The sequence below is a fragment of the Crotalus tigris genome, unplaced genomic scaffold, assembly GCF_016545835.1.
Source record: "Crotalus tigris isolate CLP2741 ecotype Arizona unplaced genomic scaffold, ASM1654583v1 scf7180000024339.11422700, whole genome shotgun sequence".
NCBI lineage: Eukaryota > Metazoa > Chordata > Lepidosauria > Squamata > Viperidae > Crotalus > Crotalus tigris.
The window spans coordinates 3,616,547-3,639,028 of NW_024100509.1; the positions used below are offsets into that span (position 1 = coordinate 3,616,547).

Consider the following 22,482-nt stretch of genomic DNA (forward strand, 5'->3'; position numbering starts at 1 on the left):
TTAATAAGGTGTACTGGCAGAATGCTCTCACTTGAAGGAAAAAGCAAAATATGAATCTGGCCAAGTGGACCTATAATTCTTGTTCTGATTAAAGATTAGAATAAAAACAAGAAGGGGAATGATGCAATACAGTATATTTAATTCTATGGAGTCTCAAACTCTTTTAAAAGGTATTATTGAACTGTTTTCCTTCAGGAGGAAGAGCAATATACAAATAAAAAATAACAAAAGCAACAACAATAATAATAATTTTCAAGAGCTTCATTCTGAAAGTTTATATTTTGAATCCTTACAGGCAACAATTGCTACGGCATGTGAGAAATGGCAAGAAAAAACTCAATTGTTAAAAACATGAGGATTGGGCTAAGCATCTACAGTATTTTAGTGAACAGCTGTTGAATAAATTGGACAGGATCTTAAAACTACCTGTTATTCTCCACTTTGGAAGACCTGTAAGAACCATCTTGAAAATTAGACTGAATAAAACAGTAGATGCTAGTTCAAAAATCAGAATAGAGTGACAGACACAACAAGGAATCAATTGTTTTTGTGATCTAGAAGAACTATCATAATGAATTCAGAAACATGCTTCTTTCCCACTTATTCTCAATAGCTACCTTTTTAAAACTTAAACTTAAAATTAAAAAGGTTTGCTCATATCTGTTTCTTCTCTTTCTTTCCTTTGTGTTTCTTTTTTTTCCCTCCAACTTAACCCCAATTCCCACTACAGCAAGCATTTTGGAGCAAAAACCTCAATCTCTTTTTAATTTTCTTTCTTTTCTTTTTCAATAAGCACGAATGCTTCCCTCTGTTTCTGGCATAGGCTCATATAATTATGGGTGAGATTATTAGAACATATTGAATTTGTATCAATGGGCTAAATATGAAGCAATTTGCTAAAAAGGAGAAAAAGCCTGAAATATAATTGTCAAATATCTGATACTATATCAAATGCAAAATAATTCTAATATTCCAAGAGGTGACATTTAAGCTGTATTTTAAGAAAGAAAGGAAAAGGAAATTCTAGAAATTAGAGTAGGATGGGAGAGAAAAGGAAAATTATATTGACAAAGGAAATGTGTGTTTCCTTAATGAGCCAAACACACTTGTGAAAACAGGACAGAGGTGTTAACTGTAGAATACTTAAGAGTCTTCAAATGATTTTTTTTTTAATCTAAAGAGGAAAGAATCTAGGGAAGATTTCAAGGTTTTTGAAGTAGCTAGTTACAGAAAGTAGTTCACAATTCTGGTAGTATTTGTACAAATCTACCCCAGTTCATACAGTATATTCCAGATATGAAATCCTATATTAAAAATGTTCATGAAAATATCTTCTTTGGAGGCAGTTTTCAAAACCACTTAAAATGTCTCTTTTATAGAGATTCCATGATATATGGAGACATTTTGCTGCTCTGATTAAATATTTTTAAGTATTTAAGTATATAAATTATTAAGTATATAAATAAATATATTCTTTCTTTGGAAGTATTTTCAAAAGAAAACACTTCAAAAGAAAACTCACTGACAACTTCATTTGAGCCTCTGTTGCTTCCTTTCCTTTCTACTCTAAGGCATTCTCTGCTGACCTATGAGAACTCACATGGCAGACTTCCGGGAAGATGGCCAACTGGGTGGCATGCTTGGGGAGAGATCTCTGAAGGATTTCTTCCTGGGATGCAGCTCTTCAACCTTTTAACTGAAGGGACTGGTATTCCTTCAGTTTTTAAGATCCACCCGGTCAGTGTGGGTTAAAGAACTTTCCCTCAGAACCCTCCAAAACAGCTGCAAGCCAGCAGACAGCTTCTGGAGTCCGTCCAAAGCAATCCGCGTGCCAAAAGCTGGGGGGAGGGGCTGTAATCTGTTCAAGTTTGAAGAAGCCGACGTTTGAAATCCACCTTTCAAGCGGATAGAAAGTTGTGCCTTTCCCTTCTTAATCACCCTCAAAGACTATTATTCTTTTCAAGCCAAGTTAAAGAGGCTCTGCTGTGCCTTTTTGAAGACTCACACCATTTTAGGGATTTGTCTTTGTCTTAAATAACACGGGACAGCTAAGACTGTTAAGGCAAGCCAACTAAGGAAGTGTGGTGAAAAAGAAAAAAAAGCTGACGGAGACATATAAAGAATGAAGGCTGTGATTTTAGTTTAATATTGTATTAAGTTGTAGCTTGATTTTCTCTGCCGTGGGTGGCAAAAAATTTCTGATCCCGACTAAAAGTGGAAGCCAAGATGGATGAGCAGAGTATTAGATATATTTTTGAAAAGTCTTTAAACAAAATTCACCAATTTATTGACCAATTTGTTGACCAGCTGTGCTCTAATTATGATTTAAAAAATCCTCTCAAATTACTGAAATGCAAACAGGTGGAGAATACTATGCTATTACCAAGGCAATTTCACAAATAGCTGTAACTTCACAAGTAGTTGAAAAGGCAGAAAATGCAGAGCAGTTTTGGAAGAACCTGATACTAACTTTTACTATTATGGTGTTAATATAAAACTTGCAACCTGAGAAAAAGACAAATTTGGGACTTTCTCTTTAAGGACATTAACAAGGCTGAGGATTCCACAATAAAAACAAACTCCAGGGTAAAACGTCTAGATAAGAAAAAGATTTTATTTTATGAAGATAAGCAGAAAGGAGTGACCTAAACTTAATGAGACAACTAGAAGCAGGATGGACTTTTCTTTGTTCAATATGTGTAACTGAAAGAAAGGTTCAATTCAAAATTTGAAAATGTAACCTTTTACACACACACAAACACAAACACACACACACACACACACAATATATATATATAATTAAAAAGATGAGAGAGGCCTGTAATTGTCATCATAGGTAGACCTCAACTATGAGAGACAAAATGAGAAAACAAATCCAGACAATCACATTGTTTGATTTGGAAAGAATTTATTTGCAAATTATGGTGGAAAATAAGTATGTGGTCACCTACAAACAAGCAAGATTTCTGGCTCTCACAGACCTGTAACTTCTTCTTTAAGAGGCTCCTCTGTCCTCCACTCATTACCTGTATTAATGGCACCTGTTTGAATTTGTTATCAGTATAAAAGACACCTGTCCACAACCTCAAACAGTCACACTTCGAACTCCACTATGGTGAAGACCAAAGAGCTGTCGAAGGACACCAGAAACAAAATTGTAGACCTACACCAGGCTGGGAAGACTGAATCTGCAATAGGCAAGCAGCTTGGTGTGAAGAAATCAACTGTGGGAACAATAATTAGAAAATGGAAGACATACAAGACCACTGATAATCTCCCTCGATCTGGGGCTCCACGCAAGATCTCACCCCGTGGGGTCAACATGATCACAAGAACGGTGAGCAAAAATCCCAGAACCACACGGGGGGACCTAGTGAATGACCTGCAGAGAGCTGGGACCAACATAACAAAGGCAACCATCAGTAACACACTACGCCGCCAGGGACTCCGATCCTGTAGTGCCAGAGGTGTCCCCCTGCTTAAGCCAGTACATGTCCGGGCCCATCTGAAGTTTGCTAGAGAGCATTTTGATAATCCAGAAGAGGATTGGGAGAATGTCCTATGGTCAGATGAAACCAAAATAGAACTGTTTGGTAGAAACACAACTCGTCGTGTTTGGAGGAGAGAGAATGCTGAGTTGCATCCAAAGAACACCATACCTACTGTGAAGCATGGGGGTGGCAACATCATGCTTTGGGGCTGTTTCTCTGCAAAGGGACCAGGACGACTGATCCATGTACAGGAAAGAATGAATGGGGCCATGTATTGTGAGATTTTGAGTGCAAACCTCCTTCCATCAGCAAGGGCATTGAAGATGAAACGTGGCTGGGTCTTTCAGCATGATAATGATCCCAAACACACTGCCCGGGCAACGAAGGAGTGGCTTCGTAAGAAACATTTCAAGGTCCTGGAGTGGCCTAGCCAGTCTCCAGATCTCAACCCCATAGAAAACCTTTGGAGGGAGTTGAAAGTCCGTGTTGCCCAGCGACAGCCCCAAAACATCACTGTTTTAGAGGAGATCTGCATGGAGGAATGGGCCAACATACCAGCAACAGTGTATGCCAAACTTGTGAAGACTTACAGAAAATGTTTGACTGCTGTCAATAACAAAGTATTGAGATGAACTTTTGATATTGACCACATACTTATTTTCCACCATAATTTGCAAATAAATTCTTTCCAAATCAAACAATGTGATTATCTGGATTTGTTTTCTCATTTGGTCTCTCATAGTTGAGGTCTACCTATGATGACAATTACAGGCCTCTCTCATCTTTTTAAGTGGGAGAACTTGCACAATTGGTGGCTGACTAAATACATTTTTGCCCCACTGTATGTATGTATGTATATGTGTGTGATATGTGCATGTGTGTGTGTGTGTGGTGTGTGTGTGGTATGTATGGTGTGTTGTGTATTATATATATATATATATATATATATAACATATATATATATATATATCTAGTTTTCTGAGGTTTTCGCGGGTATTTGTATGTAGGTCTTTGGTTGTTTGGGTTTTCTCCTGCGTAAAATTGGAAGTGTCTTGGCAACGTTTCGACGAAGTCTCATTCGTCATCTTCAGGCTGGTTTTTTCAGCTTCGTGCTTTGAGCAGCAATGTGTGGTCTTAGCTGTTTCTTCCTTTTAACTGCCAGTGGGGGTATGAACTGATTGTGTGGGAGCTTGGCTGTGTTCTGATTGGGTGGAGGTGTGTTCTGATCTATATATATATATATATAGTAATATATATATTCATATATATATATATATATATATATATAATATATAATATCCTTAATATTATAAAATACGAATCCCGGGCAATATTTGTTCATGATGCAATCTTTCGATCTTCTGACGCCCCTGCCATCCAATTGAGAGTCCGTGAGGCAATCAGCACCCGACCAGGCTCTCCTTTCATCAACGCAAGGCCCGAAGCATTGTTTCGGGCCACATTCCAAAGCCTTGGGATTGCCACAAGGAAACGCAGCAGCCCCTCCCGCTGGAATATATATAATATATATATATATATACTATAATCTATATATATATATATATCTGTAGGTTTTTGGTTATTCGGGTTTTCTCCCACGTAAAATTGGAAGTGTCTTGGCGATGTTTCAATGAAGTCCCATTCGTCATCTTCAGGCTGGTGTTTTCAGCTTTGTGCTTCAAGGAGCAATGTGTGGTCTTAGCTGCTTCTTCCTTTTAACTGCCAGTGGGGGTATGAACTGATTGGGTGGGAGCTTGGCTGTGTTCTGATTGGGTGGAGGTATGTTTTGATTGGTTAGGGGCTTGGCTGTGAGAAAGCCATCGAGATAGAAAAATGCCCACACAGCATGAACAAACGAGATGATACGTCCCGCCTACCAGCCATTTGGAAACCCGCCATTATTGACAAACGACTCCCTAACACAAAAAATGACACCAGACCCACACTCACAAAAACCACACAGGATGTCACCACCACACATCCACGCAAAAAGCAAACTCAAAGCCACACCGATGATAAGGCACGACCACAAACCAGAAGCCAGACCACAGCTGCATCAATAGCCACTTTAAACCCCTCCAATCCATACATGAAGCAAACTGACACCCTCCATGAAGATGAGGCACGACCACGAAGCCAAAAAATAGCAAGGCAGCCCAAAATCTTAAACCCCCCTGCAACTCAGACTAACCTGAGCACAACCAAACAGAACACTCCCCCAGCCAATCAGAGCACAGCCAACCCCCCAGCCAATCAGAGCACAGCCAAGCCCCTAACCAATCAGAACATACCTCCACCCAATCAGAACACAGCCAAGCTCCCACCCAATCAGTTCATACCCCCACTGACAGTTAAAAGGAAGAAACAGCTAAGACCACACATTGCTCCTTGAAGCACGGAGCTGAAAACACCAGCTGGAAGATGACAAATGGGACTTCATCGAAACGTTGCCAAGACACTTCCAATTTTACGTGGGAGAAAACCCGAATAACCAAAGACCTACATACAAACACCCGCGAAAACCTCAGAAAACATATATAATGAATATTGGAATCCCAGGTATGGACATTTAAAGTCAATCAGATAAAAATAAAGAGCTCTGGGATGTAAGATAAAAGGCTTTTTTATTAATTCTGAGCTTTCGTTAACAACCTGTTAACATCATCAGAGCAAAGGGCTAAATGAGAAGGGGGAGTATGTGCATAAATTTACATAACAGTTGAAAAAAAACGGTTGCAGTGAGGCATGTGCACATAACGTGCTTAAGAAGCTCTTAACGCATAGAGCAGTCAGTCTCAAGACTATTTTAAAAGTCCCGCTTGTCAGCTGTTTGGCGCGTAGATCCAGCGCACCTTTTAGTCAGCCTCTTGGATTGTATAGTTTGTTTGGTATAGGGTTGCTGTGTGTGTGTGTTTTGTTGGGTACGGTTATTTGGAATGTTTGTATGTGTTCGTTTGTTATGCTTATTAGTTGTGGGTGGTTTTGTGGTGTTTGGGAATTGGGCTGTAATATTTTGTTCCATTGAATGTGATAAGTCATATTTCATTGCAGGGGGGGGGGTTGGTCTTGGTCTTAATATTCTGTTGTTACTTAGGTGTTGTGTGTATATGTTTTGTTGTGTGTGAGTGTCTTGTGAGGTTGCAGGATTTATGTTTTGGATATTTGTGTCCTGGATGTTGTGGTCAGGAGGGTTGTTGTTTCTCTGTGTGAGAATATCAGAACATGGTGTGTTAATTGTGTGAGTTGTCATGGTTGTATTAGAATTATATTCTTTAATTAGGTTTGATGAAAAGGATTGTGTTGTAGAAAGGAAATCTATTGTGTTGGTTTGGGGTTTGATAAGTGGGTGGGGTGGTGTTTTTGTGTTATTATTGGTTGGGTTGAAGTGTTTAGGTATTTTATTTTTTGTAAATGTCTTTTTAGGGTTTGGTAAGGAGGTAGTAGGTCTATGTGTCTATTAATAGAATGACAGTCTGAAAACCAAGCTTCTTTTAAAAGACGGCCTCCTTTGGTGGAATCATGAGCAATGACTTCTGCTCCTTTAAAGTTGAAAGTGTGGCCATGCTCAGCTATATGGGTTCAGACTTGGGAGCGTTGCCAAAACATGCTCATGTATTCTGGTTTTAAGTCTTTTTGATGTTTCTCAAATGTAGTTACATTGGCATGTGTTGCAGTTGATCTTGTATACGATGGAGGACAAATCACTGGTTGGTAATGGTTCTTTGGGTCACATCAACTGGGAACGTAATGTTTGCTTGGGTTTATGTGCTATGCTGATATTGTATGCTCCAACTAATATAACTTGGGCAACACTCCCATACATCAATGGAGTCTCAGAAGCAACCGCCAGGATCCTTGCCCCATACCCCTAGAAGCACGAAGCCGAAAGCACCAGCCTGAAGATGACGAATGAGACTTCATCAAAACGTCGCCAAGACACCTCCAATTTTACATGGGAGAAAACCCGAATAACCAAAGACCTACATACAAACACCACATATATATATATATATATATATATATATATATATATATATATATATAGGTCTTTGGTTGTTCGGGTTTTCTCCCGCGTAAAATTTGAAGTGTCTTGGCAACGTTTCGACGAAGTCACATTCGTCATCTTCAGGCTGGTGTTTTTAGCTTCTTGCTTTGAGCAGCAATGTGTGGTTTTAGCTGTTTCTTCCTTTTAACTGCCAGTGAGGGTATGAACTGATTGGATGGGAGCTTGGCTGTGTTCTGATTGGGTGGAGGTGTGTTCTGAATGGTTAGGGGCTTGGCTGTGCTCTGATTGGCTGGGTGAGTGTTCTGTTTGGTTGTGCTCAGGTTAGTCTGAGTTGCAGAGGGGTTTGAGATTTTGGGCTGCCTTGCTATTTTTTGGCTTCGCGTTCGTGGTCGTGCTTCCTCTTCAGGGAGGGTGTCAGTTTGCTTCATGTATGGAGTGGAGGGGTTTAAAGTGGCTAATGATGCAGCTGTGGTCTGGCTTCTGGTTTGTGGTCGTGCCTCGTCATCGGTGTGGCTTTGGGTTTGTTTTTTGCGTGGATGTGTGGTGGTGACATCCTGTGTGGTTTTTGTGAGTGTGGGTCTGGTATCATTTTTTGTGTTAGGGAGTCATTTGTCAATAAGGCGGGTTTCCAAATGGCTGGTAGGCGGGAGGTATCATCTCGCTTGTTCAGGCTGTGTGGGCGTTTTTCTATCTCGATGGCTTCTCTGATTATTCTGTTAATAAAATGTTCACTTTTGGCAATGGTTCTGGTATTTTTAAAGTCAATTTCATGTCCTGTGGCTTTAAGGTGTTGGACCAGGGAAGATGTTGGTTCCTCTTTTTTGACTGAGTTCTTATGTTCTTCAATGCGTGCACTTATTCTTCTGTTGGTTGGTGGGGTGGGGGTGGGGAAAAAAAGTACTTTTCCCAGTAAGGTCAAAGGATTTGAAAAAGTATACAGTTAACTTTGTTAATAGAAATGGTGATAGTTTACAAAAATTAGTAGGGGCAAATAGAAACATATACTATTTCCACAGCAAGGTAAAGCAGGAATGGTTTAAATTGATCACTCCATTTAAAGAAGAGAATATACTTGAGTATGTTTTTCATTTGGATACCACTTCTGGATTTTGTGCTTGTGATTAAAAAAAATTGAATTTGGTTTTATAGATTAGATAGATTTGCTGTTATAGAAATGGATAGTTATATAACAATGTATAAAAACAAAAAGCTGAGGCTAGAGCGCTTTTCCTTTTACTGTTTTCCTTTTACTGTGCTAAAAAGAGTCGGACGTCAACACCTTTTTTTTCATTTCCCTTGTACCTCACACCTTCTTTTCCCCTTTTCTTTTCTCTCCCTTAATCTCCTATTTCCATTTTTTCTTTGTATTTTATATGTTAAATAAATAAGAACTCACATGGCAGAATGATATGGAACCAAAGCAAATCCTCACAGACAAACCTACCCATAAGCCACAGTGCATGTTCCATATGAAGCAAATTTTGCTCTGAATTTTAGGGATGGATAATGAAAGCTTTATTGTTTCCTTTGGCAGGCTCCAGAATCAAAAGAAAACAAAAGTTAATTGAATAGATAATGGAATACATTTGTATTATAAAACCAACCAAGTTGTATGTCTTTCATAAATCTCACTGAAAGCAATGAATAAAACAATATTATTTTTAAAAATACATGCAAATATTATATTTGTGGTGTTCCAAATGTCCTTTCTTCCTTGTGGTAGGAGGTTAGAATTTCAGAAGATTACTTAGCTTTTTTTATCGAAGAGAATGCTGGAATCTGATAACATTTTTCATAACAACTTATTATAAATATGCAAGTGAATAGAAAAACCATTTCTCTCAAAAACAACCTCAGTCCCAACAAAATAAATGTGCACCCTCTGCTGTTCTAAAATCCTATAAATCCCCTGCTGACATAAAGTAATACATTTATAATACAACTATAAAAGTAGAGAAGACAAGGAAAATGAAATGAAATGGGTGGAACAAAAATGGGATCAAGCATTCTTTGACCCAATTCTATCAATTAAAATAAATTAGTATTGTTAACACTGAATTATAAACATTCATTGCTTTCAGGCACATCTTCACACTTCCATTAAACTTTTTCGTATTTCCATGTATAACCTGCTTCTGTCAATTTGGAAAACCTTTCCTTCATTTCAGGGAATGGTTCTACTCCAGTAGAGACTGTGAATGAAAAAGCCACTCAAACTCTGTGGAGCCACCTAAAGGAAATAGCATGTATGTAACAACTGGGTAAATTAATGGTATCATCAGATTATGAGAAGAAATTCACTCTAAAATTGCAGGAGTCAATCAGTTTTCTGCAAAAAGTCCAGTAGGGTTACCTGGAGACCATGACAGCTGAAAATCAAATTCACCTGCTGTAAGTTTAGCACTATCAAATTAGTGGTTCTGGAAAGTGAGGATAACAGCTTGTAAAAAAAATGTTTTGGAAAAATAGTTCTGTTTAGTTCTATTCCATTTCTACTCACTAGCTGATCCTCAACCTAGGGCATCATTTCCTACAATGTTGATCTTTAACTTATTTAAACTGTTTATTTTAATATTTAATATTTTAATGTGTTGTACTTGCTTTTACAACGTTGTAAGCTACCCAGAGTCACTCGTCAGAGTGATCTACCCTGCATTATTTAATGGTATGTCCTAGCTAATTATACATCATATAGTAAAATGATGATTTCTTAGTATAACACTCCAAGTTAATGATCAATTGAGGGAAGAACAATAACTATGGCATCAGTCAAACATATCGATCAAGAGTGACTTCACAATATTAAATATTTTTTTTTTAAAAAAATGCAATTTTCAATGATTACATTTAAATGTGACTAAAAGGCTACCTGTCTCTACCTGTGGCTCAGTTAGAACTTCACCTTGATTCTTTTTATTGAATTCCTTTGAGTTGAATACATTTCATGTCATAATGCTAGATCAGAACTTTAAAGCCTCCTCAGAAAACATTCACAATCCTTTACAATTCTTGTTGGATATCTTCAAAACTTTCCAAGCATTTTTGATATCTCTATAGCAGTGTTTCCCAAACTTGACAATTTTAAGGCATGTGGACTTCAACTCCCAGAATTCCACAGCCAGCGTTGCTAGCTGTGGAATTCTGGGAGTTGAAGTCCTCATGCCTTAAAATTGTCAAGTTTGGGAAACACTGCTCTATAGTCTTCTACAATTTTTGGCAGAACATTGTTATCAAACAATATGGAAACCTGTTTTTGATTAATCTTTTGCATCTCTCATTTTAGAGTGTTTGAAGAAATTTTTAATATCATGATTTCTCCTATCAATGTATATCAAATATTCTCCCCTTTTTCTTTATATTGTATTAAGCCCATCTTCTCCCATACAGGAACACCATTAAAAAAGGATTTAATATGAGATTACATTCAAGAAACCTTTAAAAACTGGTTGACCATAAAAACCATTTCTTAATTTGCGCCATGACTTTTAGCATTTTAGAGAAGCATAAAAACTAGCCAATTTACTAATATTGTTATTAAAAAAGTTGCTATAAATACTAAGTTTGTGTGTAATATTAGCCTTCTAGGCAGATTTGCAATAATTGGGCACTTCAATTAATTGTGGGGGTAAGAAAATACAAAGAAGTAAAGCTAGACATTTTGACAAAATGATATAATTAGGTAGAGAAAAAACAATTTGAAAATTTACAGCAAGGTTGCAGAAAAGAATTTCTATTCATTGGTTTAAAATAGCTATGTATTTACATATTATTTTTTTCTTATTCTAATTCAATTTAAAGAAAGTGAAAGAGGATAGCATTATCCTTTACAATGATCTGATCCAAAATGCACTTGACATTATTTGGCAATAATCTTAGTAAAAGAGGTATATACAGTATAATTGATATCAGAAATGCAACATCAATCAGAAGACAAATCCTGATAAATGACCAGCCAGAAAAATATAATCTCCAAATGATTCACTATGCAACTTTATTCAAGCTTACTTGGAAATAATTTTTAGGTTCTACTCCTAGGAAGACTTACAGAGGATCTCAGCATCGCTCTCCATAGATTTTTACTTGACTATCTCTCTATAATCCAGCTAAGAACACCAACCATAATTGCTGTTAGAACCCTCAGCATCAGAAAATTGCAACAAAGTGTATCCTGAATCCTATTTGTACACCTACTTTTCAAACATACTATGGGAAGAAATGTCAGCTTTCAGTTACTGCCTTTAGTTACTGCTTTCAGTTACATTAGATGCATTTTAAGGAGAAATTTAGAGAACAAAGTCTTTCATTCTTTTCCTATATAACTTGGGGTTATTATGTTTCTCGTTTTTTCCTCCAGTTTTATTTCATAATTATTGTTAACTATAGATAAATAAAAGTAGAAATAAAAGAAACCAATGTCATCTGCTGATCCTTTTATTGTGCTATTGTGTTATTTTGATTATGGCAGTGACTCGGGTACCAAATTTGGACTGCAAAAATATAGATTGCCAACAAATGGCAGAAAAGAGTGAGGATTTTCTGCTTCCATCTGGTGCCCATCCAAATTTTACAGTCCACAAATTTGGGCTGAACTATGGAGTGGGATTGATCTATGAATAATCAAGGTGTTTTGGGGTTTTTTGTTAGAAGGTTGATGCTATAGGCCAGTGGTGGCGAACCTATGGCATGTGTGCCAGAGGTGGCACTTGGAGCCCTCTCTGTGGGCATGCGCGCTGTTGACCCAGCCCTGCCTCCCCCTGCAACCCCCTCCTCACCAGCAGCCTGTCCGGAGGAGAGTCTCCCTCAAGCACGGCCCATGGGGAGCAGCGCAGCCAAGCACATGGCAGCCGGGCAGCAGGGGCAAGACTCCGCCCTCATGCCCCATCACGTGCAGATGATGATGTGAGGTGTAGGCAGAGAGCGTGGCTGCCATGGCGCCGCAAGGTCGCCTGGGTGATCTGTGGTGAGTGGCCATGTGGGTGGGCGGAGTGGGGGTGAAGCGGGGGGCAGAGTGGGGGCGGGCTGGTTTTTGGGCACTCGGTCTCTAAAAGGTTCGCCATCACTGCTATAGGCAACTATGTTGTAGAGGAAAGGGAAATAGTCCACCCTTGAGTTGGAGAAAGAACGTGGAGATGGAGGAGAAAGTAAGGCATTGTTTTTAATGATCTACTACAACAAATGGATTGAGAAAGAAACTTTCTATAGCATTGATCTAAACAAAGCTGAAAGTAATGGAAACAGTAGCCATGTCATTACAGCCAGTGTCTCCTCTTCTTAACTAATCTTATCGGCAAATACCCACCAATACAACATTGCCCTTTTGTATATAACTTCTATTGAATTGCAAAGGTACCTTTGAATTGGGGAAAAGAAACATTTTCTCTTACCTGCATGACAGCTGATTTATGCCTTCAATATAATAACACACTCCACCATTCACACAATAGGATTTCACGGTTTCATTGCATTGTCTAGTATGTCCAGGCCCAGAAGGCAGAGTTGTGGTTACTGCAAGGAAAAGGAGATGCATTACATCATTATTTTACCTTTTAATTTCTTAAGTACGCTACATTTTATTTATTTACTTCTGTTAATGTAGGAATTTATAGTTTGCTCTTCAACAATTTTTAGGCCATCTTACAAGGACTCCAAAAAACATAATACAGTACAAATGAAAAGAAATAAAAATCCACTGTTTTCTAAAAAAATCAGCAAGATAAAATTGGATTGAAAACCTGAAATCTCTTTGGTATTGACATTTTACCCAAATAATCAAGGCACTATTTCAAGAACACTCTCCTTTTTTTCCAAGAAGAATTCAGAGATAGACTATGACCTACAACAACATTTGAAGGACATAGGAATGCTTAACCTTGAGAAAATATGACATAATTGAAAAGATGTCATAAATACAACTAATGCCTGTTCTCTTTGCCTAACTCTTTCCATGCAAGATCTGGAATAATAGACCCAAGTTAACAGGACAGCAGAGCCTCACTGAATGTTAGGGGAAAAAATCCTATTTATAACACTAGCTGATAGTGAGCCCTATCATCCCAATAATTGGAGGTCCTCTCTTCATTGGAAATGTTCAGGCAGAAGTTAGGGGGCCATCATTCTTGGATTCTTGAATTTGGATTCCTGCTTTAGAGGTTAAACCGGTGATGGTGAACCTATCACACACATGTCATAAGTGACACACCATGTCATTTTTGGTGATATGCCAGCACGTCCTATTCTTGCTTAGATTTCTGCACTTGCTTTTCTGGGGGTTTCTGCTGCTGCAGTGGCTACATGATAATGTGGTGTGTGTTCTAATGTGACCTATGAAACCTCTGGAAGTCATGTGAGGGAGGCCTGCTCTCAGAAGGCCTCTGGACCTCCAAAAATTGTGCAAGACAGGAGCACACCTTCTTACTCTTTTTGAAGGCTGCAAGGCCACACAAGAGCATTCTCTGAAGTTTCTAGAGTGAAGGCCTCATGCCTAAATTGTTCCTTCCAATTCTGTTATTATATTCTTCTCTCATACCTACACCACAGACACATAAAACTACAATTCTGTAATAGCAACTTGGGTTGCTATAAGAAAGTGATCAAAGGGGATTAAAAAAATATTTTTTAAGCCACCGTGACATTTAGTTTGGAAGACATATCAGGAAAGCAGTCTGTTCATATAGACCAGACATGTCTAACTCGTGATGTATCGGGACGGTTTTGCCATTGCCAGCAATGGGGCGGGCATGGCTTCTGCGTTACGCATCTGGCCCACAGGCTGGCAGTTTGACACCCCTGATACAGACCAAAGGCAATTCAAGGAGATTTCTGTTAAGAGACTTGGGAAATTCCCTGGCATTGGCATCAAGTGAACATCTCAACTGTAAATGACAGAACCAGAAAGGATCATATAATGTAAGCTGTCTCACACATTGCATATTGTATAGAATTTGTGGTGGACAGCATTTCCAGAGGGACAATGAACTGAAAAAATAATAAATAGACATTTAGACAAAATTGTCTTATTTAATAGTGATTGACCTCAAACATTTGTATTGATGCCAATATTTGACAGAGAAATATGCTAAGGTTTTGAAGAAAAGGATAATGTCATCTGATGTGATTTGCCACTGACTAGTCATGAAACATAAACATTAGATTAAAAAATTTAGATTAGAAAACATAATAAAAAATCTGCAGAGAAGAAAGTTCATTTTTTTTAGATTATATTCAGATAGAGTTGGTAAGGAGACATTTTAGAAATCCATTCATGATTTTACTATATAAAAGCTATGCTATACTCAGCTCCCCTTTATGGATTACTGCCTTGTTGTGGCGAAGGGGCTTGCGTAACTCAATGAAGCTATAAGCTATGCCGTGCAGGGCCACCCAAGATGGACAGGTTATAGCAGAGAGTTCTGACAAAATGTGATCCACTGGAGAAGGAAATGGCAAACCACTCCAGTATCTTTGCCATGAAAACCCCATGGACAGTACTAAAAGGCAAAAAGATATGACGCTTGAAGATGAGCCCCTCAGGTCGGAAGGTGTCCAATATGCTACTGGGGAAGAGCAGAGGGCTAGTACTAGTAGCTCCAGAAAGAATGAAGCGACTGGGCCAAAGCCGAAAGGACGCTCAGCTGTGGATATATCTGGTGGTGAAAGGAAAGTCCGATGCTGTAAAGATTTTTTCTCCATAGGAACCTTGAATGTAAGATCCATGAATCAAGGCAAGCTAGACATAGTCAAAAAAGAGATGACAAGACTGAACATCGACATCTTAGGAATCAGCGAACTAAAATGGACAGGAATGGGTGAATTTAACTCAGATGACCCTCAGGTATACTACTGTGGGCAAGAATCCCTCAGAAGAAATGGAGTAGCCTTCATAGTCAATAAAAGAATAGGAAAAGCAATACTGGGATACAATCCCCAAAATGACAGAATGATCTCAATTCGAATCCAAGGCAAACCATTCAATATCACAATAGTCCAAATCTATGCCCCAACCACTGATGCTGAAGAGGATGAAATTGACCGGTTCTATGAAACCCTACAGCACCTTATAGAATTAACACCAAAAAATGATGTCCTTATCATCATGGGGGATTGGAATGCTAAGGTAGAAGCCAAAAGATAACCGGAATAACAGGCAAGTTTGGCCTTGGAGTACAAAATGAAGCAGGGCACAGGCTAATAGAATTTTGTCAAGAGAATACGATGGTCATAACAAACACTCTTTTCCAACAACCCAAGAGACGGCTCTACACATGGACATCACCTGATGGTCAACATAGAAATCAGATTGACTATGTGCTCTGCAGCCAAAGATGGAGAAGCTCTATACAGTCAGTAAAAACAAGACCAGTAGCTGACTGTGGCTCAGATCATGAGCTTCTCGTTGCAAAATTTAGGCTTAAATTGAAAAAGTAGGGAAAAGCACTAGGCCACTCAGGTATGAACTAAATCATATTCCTGATGAATATACAGTAGAGGTGACAAATAGATTTAAGGAATTAGATCTGATAGACAGAGTGCCTGAAGAACTATGGATGGAAGTTCGCAACATTGTACAAGAGGTAGCAACTAAAACCATCCCAAAGAAAAAGAAATGCAAGAAAGCAAAATGGCTGTCTGAGGAAGCTTTGCAAATAGCTGAGGAAAGAAGGGAAGCGAAAGGCAAAGGAGAAAGAGAAAGATACACCCAATTGAATGCAGAATTCCAGAGAGTAGCTAGAAGAGATAAGAATGCCTTCTTAAATGAACAGTGCAAAGAAATAGAAGAAAACAACAGAATAGGGAGGACCAGAGATCTCTTCAAGAAAATTGGAGATATGAAGGGAACATTTCATGCAAAGATGGGCATGATAAAGGACCAAAATGGCAGGGACCTAACAGAGGCAGAAGAGATTAAGAAGAGATGGCAAAACTACACAGAAGAATTATACAAGAATGAGCTTAACATCCCAGATAACTACAATGAGATGGTCACTGACCTCGAACCAGACATCCTAGAATGTGAAGTGAAATGGGCCTTAGAAAATCTGAGCAACAACAAAGCTAGTGGAGGTGACAGTATTCCAGCTGAGCTATTCAAAATCTTAAAGACGATGCAGTAAAAGTGCTACACTCAATTTGCCAGCAAATTTGGAAAACTCAACAGTGGCCACAGGATTGGAAAAGGTCAGTTTACATTCCAATTCCAAAGAAAGGCAATGCAAAGAATGTTCAAACTATCGCACCATTGCACTCATTTCACATGCTAGTAAAGTTATGCTTAAAATCCTACAAGCTAGACTCCAGCAGTATGTAGATCGAGAATTTTACAGAAGTACAGGCAGGATTTCGAAGAGGCGGGACTAGAGATCAAATTGGCCAACATACCTGGATCATGGAGAAGCTAGGGAGTTCCAGGAAAAACTCTACTTCTGCTTCATTGACTATGCGAAAAAGCCTTTGATTGTGTGGATCACAACAAATTGTGGCAAGTTCTTAAAGAGATGGGAGTACCAGACCATCTCATTTTTTCTCTTGAGAAACCTAATGCGGGTCAAGAAGCAACAGTGAGACTGGACACGGAACCACTGATTGGTTCAAATTGGAAAAGGAGTCCGTCAACGGCTGTATACTGTCCGCCCTCCTATTTAACTTATATGCAGAGCACATCATTATAAAAGGCAGCTAGATGAATCAAAAGTTGGAATTAAGATTGCCGGGAGAAATATCAACAACCTAAGATATGCAGATGATACCACTCTAATGGCAGAAAGTGAAGAGGAACTAAAGAGCCTCTTGATGGGGGTGAAGAAGGAGAGTGCAAAAGTTGGCTTGAAACTCAACATTAAGAAAACCAAAATCATGGCATCCGGCCCTCTCAATTCCTGGCAAATAGATGGGGAAGAAATGGAGGTAGTGACAGATTTTATTTTTCTGGGCTCCAAGATCACCTCAGATGGGGACTGCAGCCAAGAAATTAAAAGACGCTTGCTCCTGGGGAGGAAAGCTATGGCAAATCTAGACAGCATACTAAAAAGCAGAGACATCACCCTGCCAACAAAAGTGCGTATAGTCCAGGCCATGGTTTTTCCCAGTTGCAATGTATGGCTGTGAAAGTTGGACCATAAGAAAGGCTGAGCGCAAAAGAATTGAGGCCTTTGAACTATGGTGCTGGAGAAGACTCCTGCGAGTCCCTTGGACTGCAAGGCGTTCAAACCGGTCAGTCCTAGAAGAGATCAACCCCGACTGCTCTTTAGAAGGCCAGATCCTGAAGTTGAAACTCAAGTACTTTGGCCACCTAATGAGAAGGAAGGACTCACTGAAAAGGGCCTAATGCTGGGAAAGATTGAGGGCAATAGAAGAAAGGGACGACAGAGAATGAGATGGCTGGATGGAGTCACTGAAGCAGTAGGTGTGAACTTAAATGGACTCCAGAAGATGGTAGAGGACAGGAAGATCTGGAGGAACGTTGTCCATGGGGTCGCGATGGGTCGGACACGACTTCGCAATTAACAACAACAACAACAACATACTCAGCTATTTTTGTTTTAGCATGTGGGATGTTTGTATTTTAGTAAAAAGAGGGAAGGCACTTTTCCCTTCAAATAAATATCTGCATCAGAGAACCAGCAGTCAAATATTCAAGGGAAGTTTGACAATATAATTCAAAAATTCTATTTTTTATAGTGATGCTATTTAGGAAACAAAAACAAACAAACTATTCTTTGGACCTTTCATTCCTGATTTTTTTTTCTTTAGAATCTTCTTTTTTTTTTTAAAAAAAAAAAAAAGTTTTTTATATATAACACAGTTAAAACAAAGATGGACATAGCGTAACATTCCAGTATAAATATTTCTAACAATTTGTTCCTCTTCATACATATAATTCTTAATCTCTATATATACATACATATATATTTTTCTATGCAATACAATATCTAATTTATTTCTCTATATACGAACATACAATTATATATGTTTCTATCTTAACACTAGCTTCTAACCCGAACAGTCCTCCTTGATTCACACCAATAGTAAAATTTGTCCCATATTTCAAAATAATCTGACTGTCTTGTCCTTCATTTCCATTGTGAGCCTATCCATATCTGCACACGATAGAATTTTGTATAGAATCTCTTCTTCTGCTGTTGTTTCTTTATAGAATCTTCTTGTAATCCATAGTATTTTGAAAGTTCTCCTTGTGATAGGTTGACATTTTCCTGATTTGTAGCAGAACAGCACACCTTGTCTAGAACTGGATTTTCTTGAGTTTTGTTGTTGCACTTCTTATATCATTATGATTTGGATAGCTCTGTAATTATATTTTCTTTTTGAATGTCTACATTTTAATAGTTTAAATGGGTATACTTGTTTTTTTAATAATAAAGTTTGATCTTTTTTGATCTCTCCTATGGGGAGGAGATTGTCCAACTTCCTATTTGGTGGTGGATGGGTAAAAGGGCAAAAACTTTTAATCACCACACTTCTACACTACATAGTCCAGAGATAGCACTATCAACATTATTTTGATATTTGTATTTTGACCTTTTAATCCCTAGAAAAATAGCAAGGGGTAAGAGAAATGTGTTTCTCTTGCATTGTTACAGAAATAAACGCCAAGCGAGGCATGGCTTGGAAGATAGTTGCTACCAATCTTCTACCCCAAAGTGGGTGACAGGTGGGATAAACCCAGGTTGTGAAAACTCAAGAGGGATTCTGAGATAGAAGAATTGGGTACTGCTACATATAGATTTAATTGTGATCACAATTTCTTGAACAAAAGAGGTAAAGAGAGTTATGGACCTGATCCTGTGATAGCTATCATTATGGGCATCATCTCTCCCTGCCTCTCTCCCTCCCTCCCTCTTACACACATATACACAGAGGGAGGCAGGCAGGCAGGCAGGCAGACACACAGACAACCCAGCATTGGAAAAGCTGCTTTGGAAAAAGAATGGGCACCCTCTATAGCAGGGGTCTTCAAACTTGGCCCTTTTATGACTTGTGGACTTCAACTCCCAGAATTCCTCAGCTAGCCAAGTCATAAAAGGGCCAAGTTTGAAGACCCCTGCTCTATAGCTTGGCTTCTCCTTAAAGAAGCCTTTCTGGATGTGCAGCTCATGAAAATATAAGTTTCAGTTAAAAAGGTGTTGAGGTGGCAACAGGGTAGTGGCAGCAAAGGAGGCGGAAGTCAATATAGCAGTTAATACAGGGTGGTCACTGGAATTAACACAAACCCATCACTGACAGTTAGTGGCATCATCCATAGATTTAGACTATAGTAATTGATTAATTCCCTTTAAAGCTATCTAAATTATTGTCCTCAGCACATTTTATAGCAGTGGTGGTGAACCTATGGCACGCGTGCCAGAGGTGGCACTTGGAGCCCTCTCTGTGGGCACACATGCCATCGCCCCAGCCCCGCTTCCCCCTGTGGCCCCCTCCTCACCAGCAGCCTCCCTGGAGGAGAATTGCCCCCGGGTGTGGCCCACACGGAGCAGCAGGCAGCAGGGACACAACTTCGCCCTCGCACCCCATAATATGCAGATGATGCTGCGGGGTGTGGGCGGAGGGCGTGGCTGCCATGATGCTGCAGGGCTGCCTGGGTGATCTGCTGCGGGCTAAGGAGGCGGAGTGGGTGGGTTGGGCAGGGGGTGGGTGGGGGCAGAGCAGGCAGGGTGGGAGGCGGAGCGGGGGCGGTTTTTGGGCACTCGGTCTCTAAAAGGTTCGCCATCACTGTTCTATAGCATATACTGCAAAAGAAGGAAATATCAACTATATTGATCCTGAAAATCACTATGTTATATTTTTTGGGTTGGGGAGAGGGATTTTTTTTTTCAGTTGCTTGCCTTTTGAGTGTATGGTCAATACAGATACATGCACTGAGCAAAAATCCAGAGGAACCCCTACAAAGAATATTGCAATAGCATTTTTCTAGCAGAATGAGCTATTTGAAAAGAACAAATGAAGACTCAATAGATGAATAGAACATGCTTGTTCTAGGTCCCTTCAGTCAAATTGTACATGGTTTTGTAGGACCTCAGAGATGTACCTTTTCTATGGATGCCCTTGTTCTGTAGCATAGTATCTTTCCTGAAGCGCATATTATCATTAGGAGAAGCCCTTAAAAGGGGGCTCTTTCAAAGGATACCCTATCACACTACAATAATATTGGGATATAGTCTTTGGTGTTCTTTTCCAATAATATTAGGAAGGAGGTGTTGGTTATTTTTTTCTTAGTCTTTTTTCCACTTTAAATTATGCAAATATATGTAGAGTGCCTGGAATCACTTGTACACTTGCAGCAACTTACAGGTTGAACAAATAGAGTTTCTCAAACTTAAAAAGATAAAGGAATCAAAAAGGGTACGAGAATCAACTTCAGCACAAAGGTCAAAGATTGGAGGACAATATCCAATAATATATAACAGAAGTTAAGAAGAGAGTCGGACAAACAAAAGATAGTTATTTAAATATAAATGGAGAGAAAGAGTTCCAACTGTAGAGTCCATTCAAAAGAAGATGATACAAAGGCTTAAGGAAAGACAAAAGTGTTATTGAAAGAGAAGAACAGCAGACTTTCCCAAGATGGCTACCTGCCTTGTTCTTTGATGAGGACTGGAAGGAAGGGAAGAAACTATGTACTTTGTTATTTGATTATAAGGTACATCTCTCCAGAATGCTGCCTAATCCTGATACTAGGATACTAATTTTGTTTGGTTTTATGTGTTCCAAAATGAACATGACATTTAAATAATATATAAATAGTATGGATGAATAAGGGCAAAAACCGTGCAGAGTCACCCTACTTGCATTCCTAACAAGCCTAGAACTACAGTATCAAAATTAACCACTTCATGAAAAGGGAACTTTTGAGAATTAAAACAATATTTTGTTGTAGAAATCTTGCAAAAACACTCATGAAAGATGCAAACCCAAGAGAAAGTTAAATAATTTAAGTATTGTATTATTACATCATAGCAAGTAATGGAGATCTTTACAGCACTCTTTAGTTAAATATCTGGCTCACAGCAAATTCCAACATACACTTCCATACCATTTGATTCAATAAGACTTCTTCTTGAGTAGACATGCATGTAGTTGCAATCCTATTTCCAAGAAAGTTCTACTCTATGAACTGGGACTTATTTCTGAGAATACAGAATTAGGGTTCAAAATGCACAGAATTTGTGGGAAAGATCACAAACAAACGCAAAATGGACAACTACACTTTGTTTTTTTCACCTGCATCCAATAGCATTATTTGTAGTCAAGTGTTGTTATAGTTAGCATTATTTAATCTAAAATAAAACAGCAAGTTCATAGTGGACATATTTACTAGAACATCTTAATGTGTTATAAAAATTTGTAGACCCTTTGAAATTGTGAATAAGGATTAGTAGCTAGCTGAATCAAAATGCAGCTTCCATATGAAAGATCCTGTAATCAAATTGACATTACAGTATCTTTTTTCATGAAAACTCAACTAACACACCTGTACACATATACCCTTAAGGCATCTTATATGTGGTTCTTCTTCTCCCACCAATTGTAAAAGCCAGTTGAAACTAAATATATCATTTTGAGTCAGTATTATAACTTACCACTCCTGACTATGAGACTGCCTGTGGCAATGTCTGTTCCCAGGACATTCTCAGCTTCACAACTATATTCCCCAGTATCTTCAACTTTCACTTTACTGAACTGAAGTCTAGATATTTTCCTGGGGAAAAAGAAAGAAAGATAGACTTGGTTATTACACTACATTAATAATGACATTAGGTGGAGTTAACAATTACCTTAAATAGCCTTTTACCAAAATTAAATACATTCTCTAGTGAAGATTTTTAAGGAAAATTATAGGGTTTTACCACAAAGGAGAAAGGGCTATAACAAGTAATAATAGTGCTTTGTGAATGAATTGAAAATGACCATCAGAAACAGATAATGGGGAGAAGTAAAAGAGACAATTTTTCCATAAAAACCAGGAGGTCAATC

General features: G+C 38.6%; 1 protein-coding gene across 10 annotated transcripts in view; it reads right to left on the reverse strand.

Annotated features, from left to right (window-relative positions):
- NRG2 (neuregulin 2) overlaps positions 1 to 22,482 on the reverse strand; it is a 203,790-nt gene that overhangs the window by 37,484 nt on the left and 143,824 nt on the right. For all 10 annotated transcript variants that reach the window (XM_039325944.1, XM_039325945.1, XM_039325951.1 and 7 more), the window contains 2 exons: positions 22,089 to 22,207; positions 12,882 to 13,002 (listed from right to left, as the gene is read on the reverse strand). In XM_039325944.1, coding sequence (XP_039181878.1) covers positions 12,882 to 13,002; positions 22,089 to 22,207 — 240 coding nt within the window. The remainder of the gene's footprint in view (positions 1 to 12,881; positions 13,003 to 22,088; positions 22,208 to 22,482) is intronic.